Source organism: Oreochromis niloticus, linkage group LG19, assembly GCF_001858045.2.
Source record: "Oreochromis niloticus isolate F11D_XX linkage group LG19, O_niloticus_UMD_NMBU, whole genome shotgun sequence".
Taxonomy (NCBI): domain Eukaryota; kingdom Metazoa; phylum Chordata; class Actinopteri; order Cichliformes; family Cichlidae; genus Oreochromis; species Oreochromis niloticus.
The window spans coordinates 26,320,944-26,345,314 of record NC_031983.2 but is presented as its reverse complement, the minus strand read 5'-3'; the positions used below and the strand labels follow the sequence as shown (position 1 = coordinate 26,345,314).

Below are 24,371 nucleotides of genomic sequence, written 5' to 3'. Positions count from 1 at the left end.
TTCAAAATGTTTGCTGGGCAAGCATTCAGAAAATATAGAAACAACATTTTGTGGCAGTAGATGGTGTAATTTCAGTTTTGAACCACAATCAAAGCCTAACAAAAAGCATCCATCCACACGCAGTAACTGAGATTAATGGAAGACAGTGTTTCAGCGCGGTAACATGTTAGCATGCCGATGCCAGAGTTCAGCTAGAAGCAATTTGGTGTCTGTGCATTTAAACTAAAGTTAATAATAATAACTAAGCTTAGCTTCACATACATTGAAGCTTCAACCGCATTTTATAAACCCATAGAAATAGCTCCATCAGTTCATATACAAGTCAGTTCTGAAAACGGTAAACTAGGGAATTGCTTTGGGTCTAACACCATGAATGTTCGAATAAAGTGCACATTACCTGCAGCGACCGTCATTACTTTACAAATAAGTTCAGCTACTCTGCATCTTTCAGTGACACTGAGGGAATTCTCGGATACACTTTTGAATAAGTTTTACTAGCAGGCTCGACATAAAATGAAGCTCAATGCAGGAAAACTCTTATTCCAAACACATTCTAAGTATTAGGATGGGCAGCCAGTCGTGGTGTAAGAATTAACCCAGCATGTTTTTCATATTTGGAGAAACAAGAAAATCCAAGCAAATGCCCCAGAGAAGAGCCCGGAGAGCACTGCGTTCTGATGAAAGCTCCACCAGTCTATATCGTTTTTAAAATGGTACCACAGAGGGCTGAAATACATTGTTCCTGTAGGTCTAGTCATAACACTTCATAATCTGTGATGCAAGACATCATAAAGACAAACAATTATGCCCCCTCTAAACCTCCTCCCCGCTCATGTTGGTTGTTTGAAAAGGCTGAATTGATGGAGTGAGTTACATTATTTCCCAAAGCTTCATCACAATTCAGCCAAGAGAGTCAATAAGATTGATGGATGATCTGGCATATAAACAAATGAAAAAAACAATGGTCTACATTTGATGGAAAAACAATTGCCTGTTAGTTGAAGTGACGTGACTGTGAACTAAAGGGTTTTATACACACAGCAGACTAACGCAGTAACACAAACTACTACAGTGAGTCTCCGATCAAAAACGACGCATTTAAGGCTTCACAAAACCAGAAATGTGTCACATTTCTGCCGCGTCTCATTCATCGTGTCCGGCCTCTTTCATTTGACACTCAAGGAAACCAGAGGCTAAAACCTTTTTGTTTAAGTGGTATCAATTGGCTCCCATGTCAATGATGATTATAAGCAGAGCACTGGGAAAAGTGCCTTTAAATCAGCACCATATCATTTTTATGTCCTTTTTGACTTTGATCCATTAAAAAGTGAGAAAGACACAAATTAAATTCAAAATAGACACAGTGCTGCTGGACTGTTTTGCTGTGATGCCCAAATTCCTGTAGAGCAGCAGAAGATTCACCTTTTCATAGATGATGCGCTCTTAAGTGATCAGAGTGGGAAAAGGTCACAATCACTATGTGAGTGGGGTCAACCAATTCTCTGCTGAGAGACTTGAGAATGAAGGTCGAGCTCAGTTGCCACTAAGGAAGACGGAATATAAATGAAGGCTTTGTGGAAATATACGGCCACTGCAGCAGGAGAGCAGCGGCTACATTCAAAGGACAAAAACAGTCTAAACGTTTCAAGCCGAACGCAGCAGAAGAAGTCGGCGTCGCTGCTGAAATGACAAAGGAAACCAGCTTCACCTCTTGCTTCTTTCTACTCTGTCACTGCCCACCCTCTCAGCCGGCTCCCTTTGTGCAGCCCTTATTGTTTCTTGTTGAATGACAGCACTGTAAAACTCTAAATAATAACACTGTATAATAAACTGACAGAAAAATGCATTTGGTCTTGTCAAGTGCAAATCACACATGACATTCAAACATAAACAATTTCAACTCCATAAACTTTACATAATTGTTGTGAGGGCGCTGAGTCTAGTAGGAACAAAGACGTTTAATATCGTTTTTATTTTGCTGCTGACATTACAGAAGTGATGAAAAACTAGTTATTTTGCGCTTTAATATAGCAAAACACAAACTGTTAAATCAAAAGATTTACAAGTTTCCAAAATGAAAATCCAAACTTTAAATGGGGCCATAGCCACTCTTCACTTTGAATGGCAGCTGTGTGCCGCTGAGCAGACCCAAGCTACACTACAGAAGCAAGTTAAAGGATCAACTTCATGCTAATATGATGCAAGCAATAGCCAGACAAGAACAATAACCATGAGCAACCCGGAGCCTGTGCGTGTCACAGTTTCCACACACAGAAGGTGATTTGTCTTTATAATATCCTGCATAAATTTAGAAGCATCGACGATCAAGTGTAGGCAGATGCCCCTCGCAGAGATGTGCAAAAGGAACTCTCAGTGCAATCACAATAAATGTCGAGACATCCACACAGGCGCTAAGAAAATAAGTAGAGTTCACAAATTAGAGATCATTTAGGTGAGTACAACTCATAAAAGGCACGCATGCATGAAGGTCGCAGCTGAGCTCGCTTTAGTGGAAAACAAGAACGCACAGATTGTGAAGTTTCAATAAATACAAACTTGGCCTTTAGCCAATGAAAATACTGTTTTTTTCCCACCTACTGGTTTATTTTGTTTCTGAAACAAAGAAATCTCCTGTTTTTAAGTCTGTCAGCTCTTCATCAAACTATCTTTGAACATAACAGATTACATCAGACCGTGCCGTTGCTAAATGTCATATCAGTCAGCAAGGATGAAATCTGCAGATGGGGATGTTCAGCTGATATATCAGTGCGTCGGTTTTACAAACAGAATGCGGCACAGTGTGTAATTGTGTGGAAACTTCAGGGACAGTAAATAAAGGAGTTTAAAGCTGAACACATGCAGCTGTGTGTACAAGGTTCACAACACATTCATGTGACAAATATCAATTTTCTTTTACAAATCTTTCTATGCACAATTTAAGAAACGGTGGCCATGGAGAGCTTCTGCTGCTTCAGCTGTAGATACAGGACTGAAACACCTCAGGCTTCAGAGCTCAGGTATCAGGAAACAGCTGCCAAATCAATGTACGCTAATCACCATCTCAACATTATGTGTTAATGCACTGCAGTGCTTCTCAGAAGTGCTGAAATTGAATTTTTTAGCTGAGGCTTAATTATCTTTTTATCACTCCAACCTGTTTACCAAATTAAAATCATCATGAAGAAGGAATTTAAATGGCACTGGTGATCTGCAGAGGTAGTAAATGTATCATCTGACATCTTCAGCACTAATTATTTGCACTGTGCAGTTTTCTTGCAGTGTACCATTGAAAGTTGAAATCCATTCTGACGGCTGACACAACCTAGACCCGCTGGTTTTATTTGCTCAGCGAGTGTTGACCGCTCAGAAAAAAGGAGCTATGCAAGCAACAGTCCATTTAGAACAGACAAAAAGGCTTCCAATGCTAATGGCCACAAGATAAAAGAAAGGTCCTTTTACATTATGCTAACTGATGCTTACTCATTGCTAATGTGTGTGCCCACTCAAGGTTGGGAATGAGTATCTGCCCCAAGTGGAGGAGTTCAAGAATGTCAGGGTCTTGTTTACGAAAGGAGGAGGAAGAGGGAGATTGACAGATCAGTGAAGCATCTGCAGTAACGGACGCTGTGCCAGTCTGTCACGTCCAAGACAGCTGAGTATAAAAGCTAAACTGTCGGTTTACTGGTTGAGACCGCAGACGCAAGCAGCAGAAATTAGCTTTCTTTGTAGGGTGGCTGAGCTCTCCCTTAAAAATAAAATGGGGGTAGCATCACCTAGGTGAGGTGTTTGGGGCCAGCTGGGAGGAGACCAGCAGGTATGTCAAGCTCCTTTTACATTATGGGGCCACATACAACCTATTTTAAACTGAGGTGAGCCAGACCAGTGAAACTTCCCTTTCTGTCGATTTAAAGAAACTTAACTACACATTTAATCAGTGAGACATTTAAAACGGTTTAATGTCCCAGTTTTCGTACATGATGACGAAATGCTGTTGTAGTAAATGAAACACATCTGTCAGGATGACTCTTTGAACTTAAATTGTAAGAAATAAATGTGCAAAATTACAGAAGCAGCTCTGGCATGTCATTGCAACAATGTTAATTCACAAAAAACACTTTTTCTCTTACTCTGTAATCACTGTAAAAAAAATACAGATTTCTACATCAGATGTTGAAAAACAGGAACTTTTCCAGCATTTAACTTTTTAACTATCACAACTTGGTTAGTATAGTACAACTGGCCATGTGAGAGGTCTTTATCAGTAGGAAAAGCTCTCTCTCACAGGTCTGGGTGTCTCTGCTCATGGCTGTACCTATGACCAGGTCTGGGTCGTAGGTACAACCGAAATTCACCATCAATGACGAGCTTCCAGTTTCTTAAATTAATCCATAGACATGGAGAGATCCTGCAGACCTGATAAAGTAACGCCTTAAACCTGTGTTGCTTTTAATGACAAGGAGGTGACGACAACTCCAATTGCACTCACAGCCAATGAATCCATTGGCTCAGTTGCTAGTTTGAGTTCATAACAAATAGAACTTAATTTAGTAAATTATGTTAATTATTGGATTGAGAAAGGAAGATAATCCCGAGTATGCTGGCACTGCTATGGAAAAGTCGTTAGGAATTAAAGCGCAGACACCATTTCCACAAACATACTGGTGGAAAGTAAGATGCACAAAGGTTGAGCTGTCGTTACAAGTGGCATTTTCATATCCTCACCGTGTCACGTTGCTGTAAATAGTAAAGATCTAGCAAATATGCCGGGGTGATGCTCTTAAGCCTCGGCATGTAATGATCCGTGGTTGTATGCTAAAATAACTTGTGGGTATTGCTAAATGAGGTACTTAACTGGATTGACAGGCTCATCTTAATAGTGAATTATCCCTTTTAAAAGCACAAAAAACACAATCCATTACCTTTGGTTGACTTTTTAAGTCTAGCAGTGGATGTTGTGGATTCCTATGGTGAACATGGATTAACTGCATATTAAAGTATTTAGCAATGGGCACCTTTGTCCCTAGGATGTAGGTAAACATGTGGGAAATAGGAACTGTGTGAAGGCATTTGGGACCATTAAAGTGCAGCTCAGACCATCACTATTTAGACCATTATAATGCTCCAAACCACTGAATCTGAATTTTAAAAGTATGTCTCATATGAAGATTGCAAAGGTTTGCCTAAGCCCTGCCATAAAATCATAAAGGTATCATGCAGTCTGTTATGGTTATTGCGGTACTGTTTTGCCACCTTATCTCAATTGTGTAGCTTGAAAATGATAGAGCATAAAAAGAAAACAGCCCTGTGGGACACCTGTACACAAAACAATCTTGTAAAACACCGCAAGCTCGTTGCATATTCTCTTTAGGCAGTCTGTCAGAAAGTCTTTAATCTGGAGAAAGAAAACTACTTTCAACATTCATATCACACAGGCTTTGCAAAACCGCATTTCTTTGCAGTATATTCAAAGCTGAATTGAGTTAAAATCTTGTGACAGCATATCATATTCATCATGCTGACTGTGGTCAAATTGTGTCCTCTTTCCCCTTTGAAATAAAAACTGTGAGAGTGAAGCAGACATCTAATACAATTCAGTACAACAGCCCTGCAATGAACCTGTGCTTGTGAAGCAAAATAAGCAGGTTTATTTTATTTCTTCCTTTTTGGTATTTTAGAGACGTTGTTGGGGAGGCCTGGCAAATATATTTTCTTTTAAAAAGCTGAAAGAAAGCAACTTCAGACTATTATTTACAGCAACCCAGTGTTAACAATGTAGACACATTAGATTAAAAGCACATATCAGAAGATGTTCACATTAAGCCTTCATTGGTTCAGTGGGTTGTTGATTTCAACACCTAACTCGCCTCTTTACTGGATTATCTCAAGGTCTAGAGACATTTTATTGAATCTGAATCCACTTAAAAAATGAGAAACTGAGATACTTGTTTGTGGTTCTTAAATAACAAAAAAAGCTATGCAAGTGTTTTTTTTGTTTGTTTGTTTGTTTTTTACTTCAGCATGATGATCATTCAATATTTGAAAGGATAATTAACGCATCATTCCTGTTTTTGCAATTGTATTTCATTTGGCCAGCTGACTTTGAAGTACACTGAAACTGTGAGTTCAGTCAGTTCAGGCAGGCAGTGTTCGTCACAGCTCTATCACCAACGCTGCATTCATGTTACATTTACTTTGATGACTAGTTTCGTACATTTCACGACATCCAAGCTGTGATAATGACTGGGGGACTCTGAAAGCTATGAAGCTGAACAAATATAAAACAAAGGATTTCTTAAGATTCATGGCAAAACTCTTCATAAAGTAACTACTTAAAGTTATTTGATTCCAGTGAAAGACGATGGCTATCAATAGTGTTTCCCCCATTATCTCGTATAATATCTGTTAGGGTGGACGTTTTTCATATTCCTGATTCCCTCCAACATTCTTCAAGGTTATTTTTTTCAACTCTGGCACTGTTGCCATTTCCTGATTTTTAATGATCAAGTGGCAAAGTAAATTAAAAATAACAGAGCTGGAAATGGTCCAGAGGTAACCTTGGAAGCAAGATTGGCCAAATTTAAGTGAGGTACACCTTTATACATGAGTGCATAAGTGTATTCCCTGACCCACTGGCAAGAAGTCGCTGTAGATTTGATCACTTGAGTCCCATTCACTGGTCACTGGTTATGAGGGAAAATATGTATTCCGATCGGTTGGCCAATGGTTGCTGGCAGTCACTAATGTGAAACTGGGCACAAAGACGTATGTTGTACGGCACCTAAGCCTGATTGTGTTTGCTTTGATAGCTAGCAGGTTGCTACAGTTGTCAGTAGTTTATATAGAAAACACCAACTTGTCTGCAAACACTTGCAAACTACTCGCCAAGCAGTTGTGAAACTGTCAAACGTAGATCATAAACAGAAACCATTTGCTTTTTGCATTCAAATGTCACAGCTTTTACTTTGAAGGCAAAAGTTCTCCATTTCTGGTTTGTGTCACACTTTTTCCAAGCACTACAGAGCGGAGAGTACATAGCAAGTGTTTGCAAACAAGTCAGTGTCTTCCATTCAAACTACAGGATATCAGTCTGCTACAGTAACAACCGAAGCAATCACAAGGTGATTTACAAAGAGGTAATGCTTTATCTCTGACGATGTTTTCCACCCTGTTGTATGTCAAACAATGGCATCATTCACTTTCACTGGTATTCCCTTCAAAAGTCTGACCAGGTCCAACTTGATGTAGCTACAGCTACAGATTTTTAAAAGCCAGTTTTAGTCTAATTGTCATCACCAAAAGTGAACAATAAAATCTTCTAAAAGGACAAATTAGATAAATTTACAGAAGCGCCATGCTGTATTTGATTTGTAAGGCCACCATATTCTCAGTAGTACTGAATGAATGAGTAAAATTGGGCAAAAAAATCAAAGTTAAACTTTATAAAAGTTGTCTGCGTAGAAATGAAAGAACGAATTTGCCAGAGGGTGAACATGTTTTATCGATTAGTTTAGATGGGGGGTATCTTCACACACAGAAGATGAGATAAATCTGAGATCACAGCATCAGCCAGATACATTGCATAAGATCTCAGTTGTCTACAATTCATTTGAAGACAGTGATATTAATTATGAATAACATTTTCAAAGAACAGCTCAAATGTATTACTACATGGGGGCAAGAAATATATATAGGTTTAGTTTTAAAAATCAACACAACCAACTTGCTTTTTAGAGATTTTACCCAACAGAGGTCCTTAAGCGTTTTGTTGATAGTTTTTTTTTCTTTTTTCCTCAGGTAAAACGAGGTGAAACAGGAAAAAAAAATCTCAGCAGGGCTGTCGAAGGAGTGAAAGAACAGAAGTTGTGTTTCACAGAAGGTCGAGGATGAGCTTTAGTCAACGTTTGACGGCTGTCCTAGAGTACTTGGTTCATTCTCTCGGGGGTAAATAAATCGGAGAGCAATATGACATTGGTCATTAAACAGATTGGTCACACTGGTCAGGAGGAGTGCTGATGAACTCATCACATCAGTGATGCACTTGAAGAGAGGCAGAGTTCACATTTGATTCATTTTGATTTGATGACTATAACTGTATCACTTAAGACCAGGCAGATACGGGAAATAAAACGGACTTTAATATCTTTGGCTGAAAATGTCAAAGCTCTTTGTGACACACAGAGCCCTAAAACTTAAAGTATTTTCTCTTTAACATTAATGATTACCAACAATCTGAATTAGATCACTACTTCTATGAGCCCTGCACTGTTGTCAGCTTCAGGATTTATTTATTAAGCCTTTAAACCATTAAAAACTCCAATTAGGAGTGAATGACTTAATCAAGTGTGAATGTCCTTGAAATATCCACAAACAAAAGCCCAAGAGGGAAGCTATAGCCTTGAAGTTTACTGCGGCATTTTACAGCATTTTAACTGTAACTTTATTTTTCTTATAAATTATAAATTTCTTCTGCTTATCCAATCTTATTCAATCTGGGGTGCTGTTGTTGATTTGGCCCACCAACACTGTAGGTGGTTAGCAACACCTAGAGCTTGACACTAATGCAGTTTGATATAATTTAAACCATTTTCAGAAAGCAAAAAATAATATTAAGTATTATAGTTATGGACCAAGGTCTCCCTAGAGGCTAGTCTAGAATACCTCAAAATACCCAGACATACTTTTCCGCTTTAAAAGTTTAGTGTCTGCAGCAGAAGATTTGCAACTGCTGAGAATACAGCATCAACATCTTAAATCAGGTTTTGTGCACTAAACCACTAAACTACACGTTTACAATTGGCCACAGTGCTGGTGAGACTTATTTTGAATCATTTCAGGAACAAATCAATGCATGGCCTGTGAAAATCTCACAGCCAATACAACAGCACTTAGTTCATTGAAGAGTGTGGAGCTTTTGCTGGAACCGCTGTGGAACAACACATCTTAGTCTGGTAGATGTTTTAAACTAGTAGATTGCACAATGTAATTCATAGCGCGCACAGCTCGCTAGACATCTGGGAATATCTGTGGAATATGCTCCTTAAAGAAAAGCACACTGCTGCTCTGCCAGACCAAATGCACAACAGTTGTTTTACAAAAAGATAAAACTGTGAAACAGGGTTCAAGAAAAATACCACAATTTTTGGAAGAAACTGCACCTCTAAATTGTGTGAGACAGAGGCTGCAAACTGTCTAAACCATTATCTCAACTGTTTATGGTGTTTGTACCAGGGTATCACAGTATAGGCTCCACTGGGAGTGGGTAAAGTACACTTTTCAGACTTGAAGTGAACCAGAGTGAGATCGTACTTGGCTTGGCACAACTGAAGTGAAAGCAGACAATGCATAAAAGTAACCGTATGCTCAGTGGATCACGAGCACCAGGATGCCTTTTTTCTAGCAAAAAATTGCTGCTATCGAGCGTTTCTGTAAGTGGCACATTCCCTGTTCACTGGAAATGAAATATTATCATCATCCTATGAGTGTGCTGAGATTTAGGCCGTTGTATTTCTACCCCTGTGGAGCTATAGTATTTCAATTACAAATAAAACATAAAGCTTTTTACTGAGTCCTGCGCCAGTGCCTAATCTTTAGGCCAGTCTTGAAAACTAGTGTTGGGGTTCAGCTTTTTGTTGAATCCAAATCCTTTCAAATCCCTTATCAAAGGTAATTAGGATTTTTTTCCCCCATTCACAGGTAACTATAGTTATAAATAACTGAACCTCAAAGATTCAATTTAGATCTGTAATCAGCTTTTGTTGCCTGAGAATGCAAAAACAGTTTTTAGCTGCAGCCTAATTAATGTTCACAACCTGCAGCTCCATAAATGAGCACAGGGCTTAAAATATTTCAATTCATCAAACACATTTAATCAACATTTCATATCTGTGAAAAACACCAAGTACTTACTCCGAATATTGAAGCTCAAAAGTTTTAAAAACTTAAAAATCTGCCATGTCGTAAAAGCTATTTCTCATCTATTCATTAAAATTATTTTGGTTTTGTTTATCCACAAAATGTTACAGCTTTCAGTTGTATTGACAAATTAGCTTGTCCAAGCTACATGTCAGATTGCACTGGAAAGCCCTTCGTTCCATATCTTTCTAACACTGGACAGCAAGTTTTTGTTTCAACCATCGGGTATAAGCTTCCAAAAAGCCAAACCCACTTTACAGCCAGATGTTGAGGAACAAGGAATCTTTCTAGCTCCATCAAGCCATTTTCTAGTTTTCATATTCAGGGGAAAGGAAAGGTGGGGAACATCCCGTACACTATTCGAGAGGTTGTTAGTCGATTTCAAGCCAACAGGAAGCTAAAGTACCTCAAGAAAACCCACATAGGCCCATGGGAGGAAAAAAAAACATCAATACACGCACGGCACGACTCCAGCTGCCCGGCAGGTTCAAGCACACAAACATCAGTATGCAAGCATGCTCACATGGCAAAGGCAGCACATTGATGTTCAGCAGATAATATTCAGCAACACAAACTAAGTCTCAGCCAGATGGTAATTTAATTTTTGCAATAACTGATTCATGAACAGAACCAAATTTGACCAGATGGTTAAGTCTTTATAAAAAATAAAAATTCTCAAGTGAATATGTGAACCAAATTTAAACTATAAAAAAAGTGTAGAAAATAACCGGAGGATTGAATCCTAATGACTGGCACAAGGAAATTCTAACCCTGGACGACAGGAATGCCTCCGACAAGTCAACCGACATGAGTTTTGAGACATTTAATATTAACATGAACACGCAGAACCACAATATTTGAGGAAGTTGAGCTTTGTCTCAAACATTTGTTTAAAGTTATTTTTCATTTTATCCTTCTGCTCATTTTCCCTGATTATATAAAGTTGGTTTATCCAGATGTTTTTTTCCCCAGCAACGGTTTCTTATCAGGGTTCTGAGGCCAGTGAGATATAAAATCTCTCCAGTGACTTGTGGGTCTCTCAGTTGGGAATGCCCCAAAGACGTGAAGAGAAGATGCATGGGAAGCATCTTGATTAGACTGTCCACAGCTGTCTCCTTTGGACATGAAGGAGCAACAGTTAAGCCCAAATCTCATAAGGAAAAAACTCTTTTCAGCTGCTGTATTTGCAATCTGATTTTTTCATCATTACCACGTGTGAGGAGGGGGAATTAAATCAACTAGCAAACGAAAACATTCACCTTCGGCTCGGTTGGTCTGGTACAATGCAGCAGTAATGCAACAACAGTAACTTCTTGTTCCACTTAAGCTCCACCATTTCAATCACTTGTGAACAAGATCCTGAAATACTTAAATTCCCTTGCTTGGGGCAGCATCTTTTCCTCCAACCCAGAGGGAGCAATCCACCTTTTTCTGGCAGAAAACTGAAGCGTTAGCGTTGGTGTTGCTGACTTTCATCTTGGCTGCTTCACAGCTCGAGTATATGCCGGATGAAGTCAACAGAATCGCTTGAAAAAGTAAGAGTGCAATTCTGGATGTTTATTATTAAAGATTACAAAAAGATGATATTACCCAAAACCCTCTTTTAAGATTTCAAGTAGACAATTGTTCTTTTAGTTTTGGCTATGTGCCAGACCAATCAAAGCTGAAGTCTGTACAGAGCGTGGATTCCCTGCATGTATTAATAATAAGACTGGCAGTTCTGCTATCTCCAAGCTTCCTTTCTGATGTGGAGATGGCATTTGAGTTTACTTTAGCTGTGGCGGAAGCAGAACTTTCCAGACACTGATAACCTTGAAAAGCACCACAACTGTCAAACACACACACACACGCACAGCTGATCCAAACACAGCCAGCAGCCAGAGTTCAACACACACACTCTCCAGATGCCCTTTTTTGTGTAGATCAGTCATATAATGCCTGGAACAGTCCTCCAGACCTGTACGTACAGTGCAAAATGTGGTGAAATATTTTTGAGTTAATCCACTCACAGCACTCCCCGGTGAATCATACTTTAGTTCCATCAGTTCCGTTTACCATTAACACACCCTCATCATGGACTCTATACATTTTCAGCCATGACTCATGCGTTTTGATTACCCGAGCTGACACCAGTCCTAATTCTCTCTCTGGCTACGAGCCGATAAAACTATATCTGAACCTAGAGGTTGTTACTGTTGTTAGCATATGAAATATTTACTTGGCTGAAAAATCTAATTAAAAGCTACGTTATGCATGAAAGTTACCACAACACCCACATCACAGCAGTTCACATCATTTAACTGTAAGCAGCATGAAGAAAAGCCAACAAGTCACAGTCAACTTAACAACTATTAGAAATATCTGGATACACGCAGCCTCGGCGGCTCGTCCAAAAACAAGAATATCTTTTTTAAACAGAAATGACTGAGCTGTGTGTGTGACGAGAACCCATGATGTTGACAAGTGTCACAATTGCTGCTATTGTCAAGGCGAGCACTTTCATCTGGATCCTTTAAAAGATCTTCACATTTAAAAATCAGACAGATTTAGAACAGAAGATGAAAAGCAAAACTCTGCTCTCTATTCAGCCCGTCCCCCTTTTTTTGAGGTCAATTAAAACTACCCTGGGGTTGTGTCAGCGGGGAAACGGCTATGGCTGTACAACTTCAGTCACACAAGAACGTGGAACTCTTTTAAAAAAGCATGTTAATTTTAAAATCCGAGCAGAGCTGCAAGTTGCTGTTATTTATAACCAAGAGGCGAAGTCGATGGATAGAATTTTAGAATAGAATATTCTCATTTATTTGCAAACGACATGTCACAGAGGAATCTGGCTCCGCTGCAAAAGAGCAAGCGCGCATTTTAACTGGGATGGTATTTTCGCTCACACTTAAGATTTTTGTAAATGATGCCAAAAACTGTGGCAGAGTTACTTCTTGTTTTCAAATACCAGCATGCAATTTCCCTGGCAACTTTGTAGTTTTTAAAAAAAGGAAAAAAAAAAACAGATTAAAAATTTTAATGTGTATTTTTTCCCCCAAAAAAATCCATTAAACACAGCCCAGAGATACAGCTGTACTGATGAGCATAATCCATCATTTTAAATGAGACAACTTTGGTAATTTCTCCTAACATGGCTTTAAACGCTGCTAATTACCACATTACCGGAACTATTTTCACTTCTTTCAATCAAGACGCAGTCTTACATAACGGTGAAACATTATGTTACTGCAAAACAAACACTCCGTAAATACCTCAGCACTGATTGTGTCCCTTTTTAGAGCACTATATGGCAAAGTCATTCAGTTCATTCAGTTTACGGTGATAAATTAGATTCATATTCTCATGTCTGAACATGTTTTGAATGCATCTTTGATCACAGCAGGAGGTGATGATTCAGAGATGTTGGCTAAACCACAGTAAGTGCTTCTTCGGTCTGATTTTTCTTGAGCTGAACACTGTTTACTTCAAGGGTTACAGTTAAAGCAAGGACGAGAAAAGTTTTTTTTATATTTACTGTATAAGTATTTGAAAATATACCCAATAAAATCCATCTTTTTCTGTGTAACATTGATGAGGTGAATTCCCAAGTTTGGGACTCACAACCCAAAGCTGTGATGCCAAGGCTGAGAGAAGCCTAATAACAAAATGGCAATGAACATTTCAGAGATCTCCACCAACAACAAGCAGCAACCTCCGGGGCTGAAAAATGAAGCCAACACCAGAGCGCCAGAAACTGCAGTTCCCTGAGTGGCCACTTAAGACTCGCTCCAAAGTGAATCGATCATGAGAGTATCGTGGTAAGCAGCCCAACTTTGCAGCAGAAATTAACGTGGTTAACGGACTGGTTTTGGTCTCTACAGCAAATGACACCCCCCCCCCCCCCCCCCATAACAACTGGAAGAGTGGCTGAAATCCCCCTCTCCATCTCCACATGCCACTAGCTGTCAGCTCAGCTTCACCTCCACTAATTCAACTCATTGAACCAGACCTCTCGATTGTAATTATGTAATCATGGCTGGCTGTAAAAGGGAATCAGTCCCTATAGACTCTGATGTTAAAATGCCCAACTTTACAGCATTAAAAAGCATGTTTACAGCCTGGTGCAAGAAATTATCTTGAGCTCTGGATAGTCCCAAATTGGCTTGTAGTGCCACGTTTATTTAGAGCATGTTTTAAGTACAACTTTGTTAAGTAGTACCTTACTCAAAACCACAGAATGAAGTGCAAACTGTGCGTCACATTGTCAGGAGAATGTGCATGTATTAATTTGGTCATTTAAAAAATGTATAAAATTGTTTTATGCGCGAGTCTAATCTGCTAAGTCACTTTTACTCCGGTGGAACTGCAGCTACTGGAACACAGGACAGACAAGAAAACCATTTCAATCAATCAAATTGATTTCATTTGGATCGGTGTCAAACTGAAGTGATTTCCACGTCTTCTTTATTAGGCAGTAAGCTTTAATGGATTCAGTTTAAAGTTTCACAGCAGTGCAGTATGTGCAGCCGTCACCTTAGAAGCAAAAGGCAGCACTGAGAGCCACACAGTGATAAAATAATGAACTGGAATTAAAATGTTTATTTTATCACTCTGTGCACTTAATCACCCCATTAATGATCATCTCTTGTCCTTTTACAACAGTGTTGCAAATTACTTTGATATTTTCTGTGTTAGTTGTAGATTTTTAATCAACATTTGGTGTGTTTTTAGTTGAAGAAGACTCATATGATCCGTGAAATGCCCCTATTAGATTGGTCAGTTGCTGCCAGCACCACCCTGGGAGAAACCCTGGGTTAACTCAGAAAGTTCATTACCAGCTTTGGGTGACCTTTTATTTCTGATCAACTATTTTAGGTTAAGTGAATCCAGATAACGGAAACATACTTCTGGTATGTTCAGTTCAATTTTATTTATATAGCGCCAAATCACAAGAATAGTTGCCCCATGGAGCTTTATATGTATGTTGTAAGTAAGACCCAATAATAATACAGAGAATACCCTAACAATCATCCACTTTGAGCAAGCACTTGGCGACAGTGGGAAGGAAAAACTCCCTTTTAACAGGGAGAAACTCTGAGAGGGGCAGCCTTCTGTTATGACCGTCTGGGGCTAATGGGAGAGAAACTGGACAAATTACACTGGAAGAGAGCCAGAGATTAATAATAACAACATGTGCAATGAGCTTCATAATTTAGGCCCCTGGTCAAAGCTAAATGAAGCACATTCAATTTTCAAAAACCACTGGGCGTCATGTGGGGGCAAATGTATTATATTATTGGCTGCCAGGAGTGTTGTGGAGTGTGTTGATAGGGAACCTGTATTAAATGTCAATTCTTCTTACTGGTGATTCTAATTTGACACAAAATAATATAATTTGTCTGTGTTTAACAAATTATAAACACTGATAATTGAACAAATTCACAGCTGGAAAGGACTCCATCACTTCATTCAAGAACAGTAAGAAGAGTCTGAGGAGAAAGAAAAGAGAGCAGAGTTTCATGAATAGAACCAAGAGAAAAGCCGTATCTGTTGTTCAGAAGGTTTTCTACTTTAGAAAAGTGAAACTTGTTTTGCTTCTGCAGCTTATGTGCTGGACTTGCACTTTGGGTGGCACTCGGGGAGCTTAGCACTTTGCAGTCCTGTCCAGATAAAAAAAAATAATAAAAAGCAAAAATAAATAAACAGCAGCAGCCAAAATCCTTACTTCACAAACCTTTGTGGGACAGTATATGCAGCAAAAGAAAGGGAATGGACCTGCAGGAAAGCAACTGTCTGATTCCATCATTCAGTAGGCTGATATTTGCAAGTCTAAGCTTAGTTTGTGTAGGTAAAATGCTTGGAATTTAGGTAAATCAGGCCTTCACTGTGTATCAGTATCTTAGAGGGTCAATAAACTGTAGCCAGGATGGAGCTCTCAGAAATGTGGAGTTGTATCTTCTGCAATCATCCTTGTTCAATCTTCCACTCGGAGCGGCTCCATGGGGAATCAGACCCACTTGATGCATTTCCTCTCTATTGTATATTCATTGTTTGAAAAGGCTCCTCTCACGGAGCTTTACTGCTCGAACAGCACCACGGTCCAACTGTGTTAGATAGTACAGCCCCCCCCCAAGAATCTGCCCATGTGTGTTTCATGTGAGATGAAAAACTACGTGAACAAAATAAGAGCAACTGGTCTTCAGGTTTTCAATAAATTGTTGATAATGGGAGTATAATTTAAACTTTTATCTTCATTAGGCATAAATAAAAACAGAGCGGCACACAGATATGAAATGCATTGTAAACAATGCAGTGAAATTTTGGTTTGAGTGGAAGGTTTTCATGTTGCTACTGTGGGAGGAATAATCTAGGGTGAATGTATATTTTGAGGAACTAATGTAGGACTGTTTATATTACCATAATTCATTTATTTCCATTTCAAGGGCGACTCTCGGGCGCCCAGCTACTGTTTCTTTCGCTGCATTTTTTCAGTGCAGTTTGTCACGAAGAGGTGAGTAAAATGTCCACAACAATCCGCCGTCAGCCAGTGAGGAGACGAGGTAGATTTCTTCGTATCTCGCTTGAAAATGAATGGGGAGGACATTAAAATGCATAAGTTTCCTGCCTTGAATCTAAATAAAAATGCTAATGAAACGCCGTGGGTATTAATAATGTGGAGGACGAGTTTCCTTTTATTTGCTAAAGAAACATTTCAAGACAAACAGTGACAGCCCCAACTTGTTTTTGATGTATCAGGATTTATGACACTACATATCCTCTTGACATTTAAAAAATTAAAACGCAGTCTAATTAAAGCTTTAATTAACGCCTGAGTTTGGACTAAGTTGAATAATGGAATATGACTGTGCATGATGGTGTGTTATATATGTATCTTTGCACTTCCTACCGGGATTAATTATACGCTTAAAAAAAGGACTAATTTATGATATAACGCTGGAGTGTGCCCTTTGGCCCATCTCACAGTCCTCATGGGATCCTCATGTTCCTGCCATTAGCTCATATGCCATGAGGAGATTAACATTAAACCGTGGACCCATCTGAGAGGAAAGGATCTACATGCAGTGTAACAATTTTGTTTAGTCCTACTAAACATTTAATATAATATAAGGTGGAAATGACTGAAGCAGTCCTAACAACACGTGCCACATGTTTGCATTCTCTCTCTAGGGTCATTAAATTATTGTATTCATTTTGAAGAGCCTGACTGCAGTGATAGGAGGAAAATTGAATATTGTTCTGGCAATGAAAGAGACTAAATATAACCTTTTTTAAAAAAAAGAGAGAAATAGAATTTCATTTTTTTAAATATCAAGTCTGATTATTTTGTCTTTTCCAATTACCTGAGTAGCTCTGGGAAAATGAAAAGTTAAAGCGAATGCATGTTTCATGCTCCAACAGGAGTGATTTGGTTAAAATATGATTGACTTCCTGAATACAAAAGCAGACTTTCACACTCCACTGGGGTATAATTAAGCTTCTGCAGTTCCTGCCAAGAGAAACCCTCGAGCGGGTGACCACAGGGGGTTGGAAATTTTATGTGACATGAATGCCACTTATTTTTTTAAGCTTTTAAAATGGGACAAGCCTGGGTTTGATTGTCTGATAATAACACTGTGTCACCCTCTTTTTAATCCCATTTGCACTGATCTCCGCTTTCGGTTGTCCTTGCAGCATTCCCCTCTGTAAATGTTAATGTTGACCAGCAAGTCAATATCCTCAACGGTGAGTATAATCCTATAAGGCTGTGTGTGCGTAATTATTCCATCACTGTCAATATTTTAACATCAATACTGTGTTGTATATGTGTTTGCATTGTGTCAACGGGGGAATCTGTTGTGAGGAGTCTGCCAATGAGAAACTGTAACACACAAAACACATGGCTCATTAAAGTCTATGTTTTAATTATATTTAGAGCGGATGCAACCAGTGTACTGAAAATTCCAACTTGCCAGTTCAAACTAAAGGATCTCAAGAGAAGTGATACTGAATGAATTCTGAAAATGTGACACTACTTGTTTTTATTGGACCAAAATAACTAAAAGTATAGTAGATGCTGTAACTGCATGAGAAAAACGACAACATGTGAGACACAATTGCAAGAAGAGGTGTTTAGTACTGTGCAAAAGTTCTTTTAATTCCTTTATATTTTTCTTCCAAGAATCCAGACTTTCCTGTAAGTTGTTAAAGCTGTCTCCAGTTTTTCTGAAGATATTTCAGGGGATTTTTTTCTATTTTTTTTAAGCCACATAACACTGACTTTTGAATCATTCAGCCACAAAAAGCACCTTACTCAAAGAATGAACCAATACTGTTTCCATTAATAAGAAGCAACCTAGCAAAGCAAGGTTAGTGCCTGATTTTTTAAAAAAATGGGCAAAAAAACCCCAATTTTAAAAAAAAATGCCAGTCATAATAATTTGACACGCATAATAGCACGTTAGGACCATCATGGTGATTCCTAAAGAGCCAAACATTTGGCATCTGTCAGCATGTTGTGCCGTGTGTTGTTAAAAAATGATGTGGCAGGCCTAACAACAGTACCTCAGACAAACAGTATCTTAAAGCCATGTCCTTAAGAAACAGGGAAAAAAAACAACAAAGAGCTGGCGCAGGGCCTTTGAGATGCATCTGGTCCATTAGCTGATCCATCTGCTGAAATGTTCCCAAATCCATTTTTTTTTGGTTAAGATTATTGGCGGATGGACAGGAGCAGGTCAGGAGAGCGGTATAACAGTGAGTGTCTACAGCCATCTGTAAAACTCTGTCATTTCAGCCAGTGGTCTCAGGGATTTTGTCATAATTAATTATGAAAGTAACATCAGATTTGGATCCACCATGGAATACCACCTGGAACGCTGGTGAAAAATAATCTCAGAAACATTGCCAATCCAGTAAAATCATAAAAAAAAAAAACACACAGTTGTCCTCCCCAGAGCCCGGACCTCAACATTATTGAAGCAGTGTGGGATCATTTTATCGACCAAGAACAGAACAAAAGGCAGCAAACATCCAGAGGATTGTTTTGAATGCCTTTCATTCACTGTGCAATACTGCACTTGTGAAAAAGAAAAACGACGACAGACATTTCAGTGCATCAGATATCACGTTGATGGTGTTCCTCCGTCATCACGGTTAATGTTACTCCAGATCCACCACTGCAACTGACCAGTCATGTTACTGTGATGTCATAGTTCTGTGACTTTGGCTTTATTTTTCAGTTCCAGAAACAGCATCCAAAACATAGCTACGCCAACGTCATACACTGACGTCATATTAAAAAAAAGAAAGAAAGAAAAAAGGTGGAGTGCTCCCTCTGAGTTGGGGTAGAGAGGATGCCCCAAGCAAGGAGGAACAAGCATCTCAGGATCTTATTCAAGAGCGATGGGAAGGTGAAACGTCAGGTGGATGGCAGAGTGGTGCTGCATCAGCAACAATGCAGACATTATACTACACTTCTTGAGGTGGAGACTTGGGTGGAGAGCTGAGTTGAAAAGTGAAGCTTTCATTTAATTTCATTTCTACCAGTCTACGTTCCGCTACTCACTTATAGTCGTAATAACAGAATGAATGTAAATGAGGTCACAAGTTCAAGGAGCCATGATGAGATTCCTCGGTAAGAATGCTGGGGTCGGGCTTAGCGTTAGGGTGAAAAACACTGATATCAGAAGCGAGCTGCTCCTCCATGCTGAAAGAAGGCAGTTGAAGTGCTTCAGACATCTGGTTAAGATGCCTCCCGGGCAGGTGCATCCCTTCAAAAGGTTTTACAAGCATGCCCATCAGTGAGGAGACCCCGGGTAGACCCAGAACTCACTGAGGAGGTTAGATTTCAGCTGGTCAGGGAATGCCTTGGGGTCTACCAGGAGGAACTGGAAAGTGCTGGGGAGAATGATTTCTGGATTGCGATGCTTAGCCTGTTTCCACTGTGACTCAACTTTGGATAAGTGGAAGGTAATCGATAAATGGACATACGGCTACAACCCATAAACCAAACATTAGGATTCACTAGAAAAACTCGAAGCTTGGAAAACCCAAAACTGGCACAGCACGAGGGTGAGCATGACTGCTGTTTATTTAAGCATTCTGCATCATGAATTTATCCCCCAGGATCAGTCTACGGACTGAATATTGCTGTAATATCACAAGATTAAGACTCTGTGCTCTATTAAGATTAAATCAGGTATGGTTTGAACTTTTCTAGATTTTTGCTAAACTTTCTGACCGCAGTTCATTTGTTATGAAGTAAAAACGGCACAAAAACTACCCAGTAATTATGAATTTTGGCACATCTTAGTGATGGGTTCATCAATAAGCTGCTGAAACACAGTCCAGAATCCAGGTATTGCAAAGGCAGAGAATTATATATGAAGAGTTACATTTTTCAAGTGTTCACCACACAAATATACTGCTTGAACTAAGTCGGGGATGGAGTCTCTCCCAGCATGCAGAGGCAGGAAAACACCCTGCCTGCCAATCACAGCACTAATATACCGTGACATACAATTCAAACATGGCAAAACTAATGCACACACACACTGTAGGCAGAGAGCTGCTTGTATTTGGACAGGAGGACTCAGTTTACTGTATCTACTGACTCTTCAAACACCTTCAGACAATTCAATACAAATCTGATTTATTCCTTACTTTTGCTACACCCTGGTTTACGCAAGTCTTCACAGTAATCACGTCTCGGATGCTTCATCATTAGGGGGCATCAAATATTTGTTGATATGCACCCAGCGTGCTATGGGAATAACAAAGGGGGAAAAAATAGGAGAGGTGCGCCTTCCCAGCACTTTCATCTAATTTATCAGTGATTGCCAATCACCCAGATAGATTCAGGGCATCTCCATGTTTGAAAAACCCAAATTTATGATTGCGGTTTCATGTTTAACATTCCCTTTGACGGAAGATGGAGTAAAATCCCCTTAAAACAACATAATCCAAATATGACATAAATTTGGGGGGGGGAAGTAAAAACGGGAAATATGGTAAAGCACTACGGATGCACCTTCTGTTACAAAACTCGAATCCGTCTCTGGAATCTTCCAAGCAGCCTAACTGCATATAATAAAGCATCTATAATTAACACATTTTGGCATTAATTAAAGCCAAATTACCCTGATATTTGAAACTACTGAAGGACATGCCAAACTGCATTTTGTTAATTCCAGGCACAATTAAGTCCATGCTTACCAGCCTGAAACTTTACACTACACTGTCATAAACATGCTTTGTGGAATTGGAGATTCTCTTGCAATTTGCAACTGTTTACTTGTGCTTACTGTATAATTTTAGCCATTACTCAGCGGTAAATGAAGAGTGGAAGTGTGTGGAAACTGAACACACTCTAAATAGAGTTAAGCTCAAGACTTGTGTGTCCCCAGAGGCTCAGATATCCAGTATTTAATGGCTTTGTGAAAGCAAGGCAGTGGCTTCGATGGAATTAAAGGTGCTGGACGCCCAGCGAAGGTGACAAAAGGACAAATGTAGGTAAAGATGTGCCAGAAGCTGTACTTTTAAATGAACCAAGAACTTAAAACTTTACAGTAAGGTATCCATGGAAACATGTTTACTGACACATATGAAAAACCAACAGTGTATGATATATAATTTTAAGCCTATTTCTGAAGACAGTGCTTGGTTCAGTAACATGTCCTGCAGCCTATGATGGACTTTTCTTTACAGAGCTGACTCACAGAATATGAAAGTCTGGTAAAAGGTCAGGTCATCTGTTTTCTTGCTAAAGTAGCCTAAACATGATATCCTGCTAAATATGAAGCCCTGAAGGAAGCTCGGTGAACTCACGACAAAAGATGGTGGTGATAATAATAATAATAATAATAATAATAATAATAACAATAGCTATATTACAACTGGGGTTCGAGTGCGCTATAACGGAAACAATTAGCAGTCACTTATTTAAACTTATTTTGTTGTCATCTCAAATCATAAACACTGGTTTGTTTGTTTTTTTATTATTGTTACTGTAAACAGTTAAATGAAATGTGAAAAATAATACCAAGCTATAAGAGCTAAGCTGCTTAGTGCACCTGCAACATAAATGCTACAACCTATCAAACCATACCGGATAATCATTTAACCAAACGCGCAGTTTTATCATAGAGAAGAAACTACGCACCAGACTTAATTTAGGAATTAGCCAATTTAATGATTACTCGCTCGTTTGTTCAATTACACTGTTCAAATATGTAATAAACAGTAATAAGACATTAGTATAGTATTTTGCTGGATTCGGCTTATGCAAAAATAAATAATACACGAAATAGCCATATTTCCACAGATATTGTCCTTAAACCTGTAGCACTTGGATAGTAGCAGCTCATGCCTAATAGATCATTTATCATTATATGACCAGCAAAACGCCATCTAGAAAAGTTGAACGGTTTTTTAAAGTAAGAGAGCGATAGTTTTCTAGATGTATGCCGAACTGTACAGCTATTCATGATGCTTTGGAAACGATTGACACCTGAACGCGAGCTGTGCAACGTCAAGCAGTTAAAAGCAAAGAAGCATAAATAGTATAATTTTAAAGGAAGCTTGGAGCTGCCTTCCACATCAGCGGACGAACTGCCCGAGTGCTCTTTCGGAGTGCCCTAACACGGAAACTGCAAACTGCCGTTAGATTTCATGTCATTCACAAGGAATGACTGAAAGGGTTTACTTGCCGAAGTTGGAACCGGGAGGCTGGCGGGTCGCTCGATCAGCTCAGGTTGCTGTTTCCCGGTAACATTCATCTCCCGTACAACCGCTTTCTCTGTCCGCTCACTTCGACGAGAGTTTCTCAAGTCATTTATCCAGCCGCTGACAGGAAGTGTTATTCACCGGCGTCCCGCTTACCCACGAAGGCAGAAGGAGAAAGCATGCCTGAAAAGCTCGGGGGTTCTTCAAAAAAGGAAAAACAGGAAAACAGCCGTGCGTATCCTGAGATGACCACGGTGGTGCCCGCTGCAGGGACGAACTAGGAGCGCCGGTCGCTGCTCGTTTCTCCCCGGCTCAGCCCCAACTGTCAGCACACAGCGGCTCCTCTGCTTCTTCTGCTGCTGCTGCTGCTGCTCCTCATCAGTCTGCATGACTCCCCACCTGCTGCCTGTCCTCCTATTAACCATTCCTGCGTCAAACCACAGCACATTAACCCGTTCACTGGTGCTGGAGTCCTGGAGGCATTTTAATCAGCCGAAATCGCGGATGCATATTTATTAGTGCTCGGATCCTCTAATGATGGGCTATATTGCAATCAACAACATTTATGTTCACTAAACAGCAACATTGTCCTTGAACTTTGCGGCCAGGTGAAGGCTCCCCGACTGTGTGAGCACGGTAATTGTTAACGGATACTGGCACAAATTAATTTCTGTGGAATCCTCAAAGGCAGCGCTTGAGGGAAAGAAGGCTCATTTTCCTGATGGAGGGGTGATGGGTCACAGAAGGGCTTTTTTTTTTTTCTTTTTTTTTAAGCCAATCTTATCACCGGCTCCTCAGAGCTGGCCTGAGGGATCCAGCCAATGCTGCCTGACTCATGTTGGATTTCAGTGGTATAGACAGCTTTATACACAGAATATGATACCTCTTCTAATAACCATCTTTTTTTTTCCCAGGAGAAATAGAGGTTAAAAATAGACTCACAACTATCTAAGTGCACACAATACCTGAGAGAGGGTTTCATTCTGTGGTTACAGCCCTATAATCAGTGACAGACTTTTGTTTTGTATTTTTTTATGTTCCGGATTAGAGCGCTAATGTGGATCTGGGAGAGTAACAATGATGAAGCGCCCCATTGCAATATATTACAGCCTAGCACTTTCATCAGAGTATGAAAAGGTATCATCAGAGGACTGGGAGAGGTGCAATTGTTAGGGAAGCTACTTCAGCTTCATACTTCAATGGCTGGCTTCCCACTCAGCATCCTGCAAAATCTGATGTTTTATGGCTGTTATGGATTTCGGGAGGAGAAAAAAAAAATCTGCTTTCCAACTTATCACTGCTACTGCAAATACAGCAGGCCTTGTAGAGTTGAGTGTGCAGCCTTGAGTTTCAGGTAAACATTTCTTGCGGCAGAGCAGAGCTGCAAAGGTCAAAAGGCTGTGCATAGATGAAGCAGCTCACATGTTAAAATACATTTCTGTACAACATTATATTAAAGAAAACCCATGCAACTCTGCCCTCAGTAAGAACTACCACTTAAGCCCACTGGAGCACCATTATCTATTTATTGGTGCTCAGCCTAAACTGATATGACTCCAAAAAGAAGTCGAGGCAAAACAAACAACACGAAAAACTTTCTTTCTCAGAGGGAATAGTAAAAAAGAAACACGTCTCTAAGACAGTGTACCACAGAGACCCCGAGAATAGCACGGAGCACCCCGGGATAGGCCTCTTTTTTTCCCTCAGGAGACATGATTGAATGTCACGAAGGAAAAGCACAGATGCAGACAGAA

General features: G+C 39.6%; 1 protein-coding gene across 2 annotated transcripts in view; it reads right to left on the bottom strand.

Moving 5' to 3' along the window:
- The window catches only part of sntg2 (syntrophin, gamma 2), a 95,730-nt gene extending 72,519 nt beyond the window's left edge, over positions 1-23,211 (bottom strand). The window contains exon 1 of one of the 2 annotated variants that reach the window (XR_003215250.1): positions 22,602-23,211. Coding sequence is in view for 1 of the 2 variants with exons in the window: in XM_005477587.4 (XP_005477644.1) it covers positions 22,602-22,670 (69 nt within the window). In the remaining variant the exon portion in view is untranslated. The remainder of the gene's footprint in view (positions 1-22,601) is intronic. The other variant, XM_005477587.4, reaches the window with a different exon arrangement.
- Positions 23,212-24,371: the final 1,160 nt, after the last annotated feature.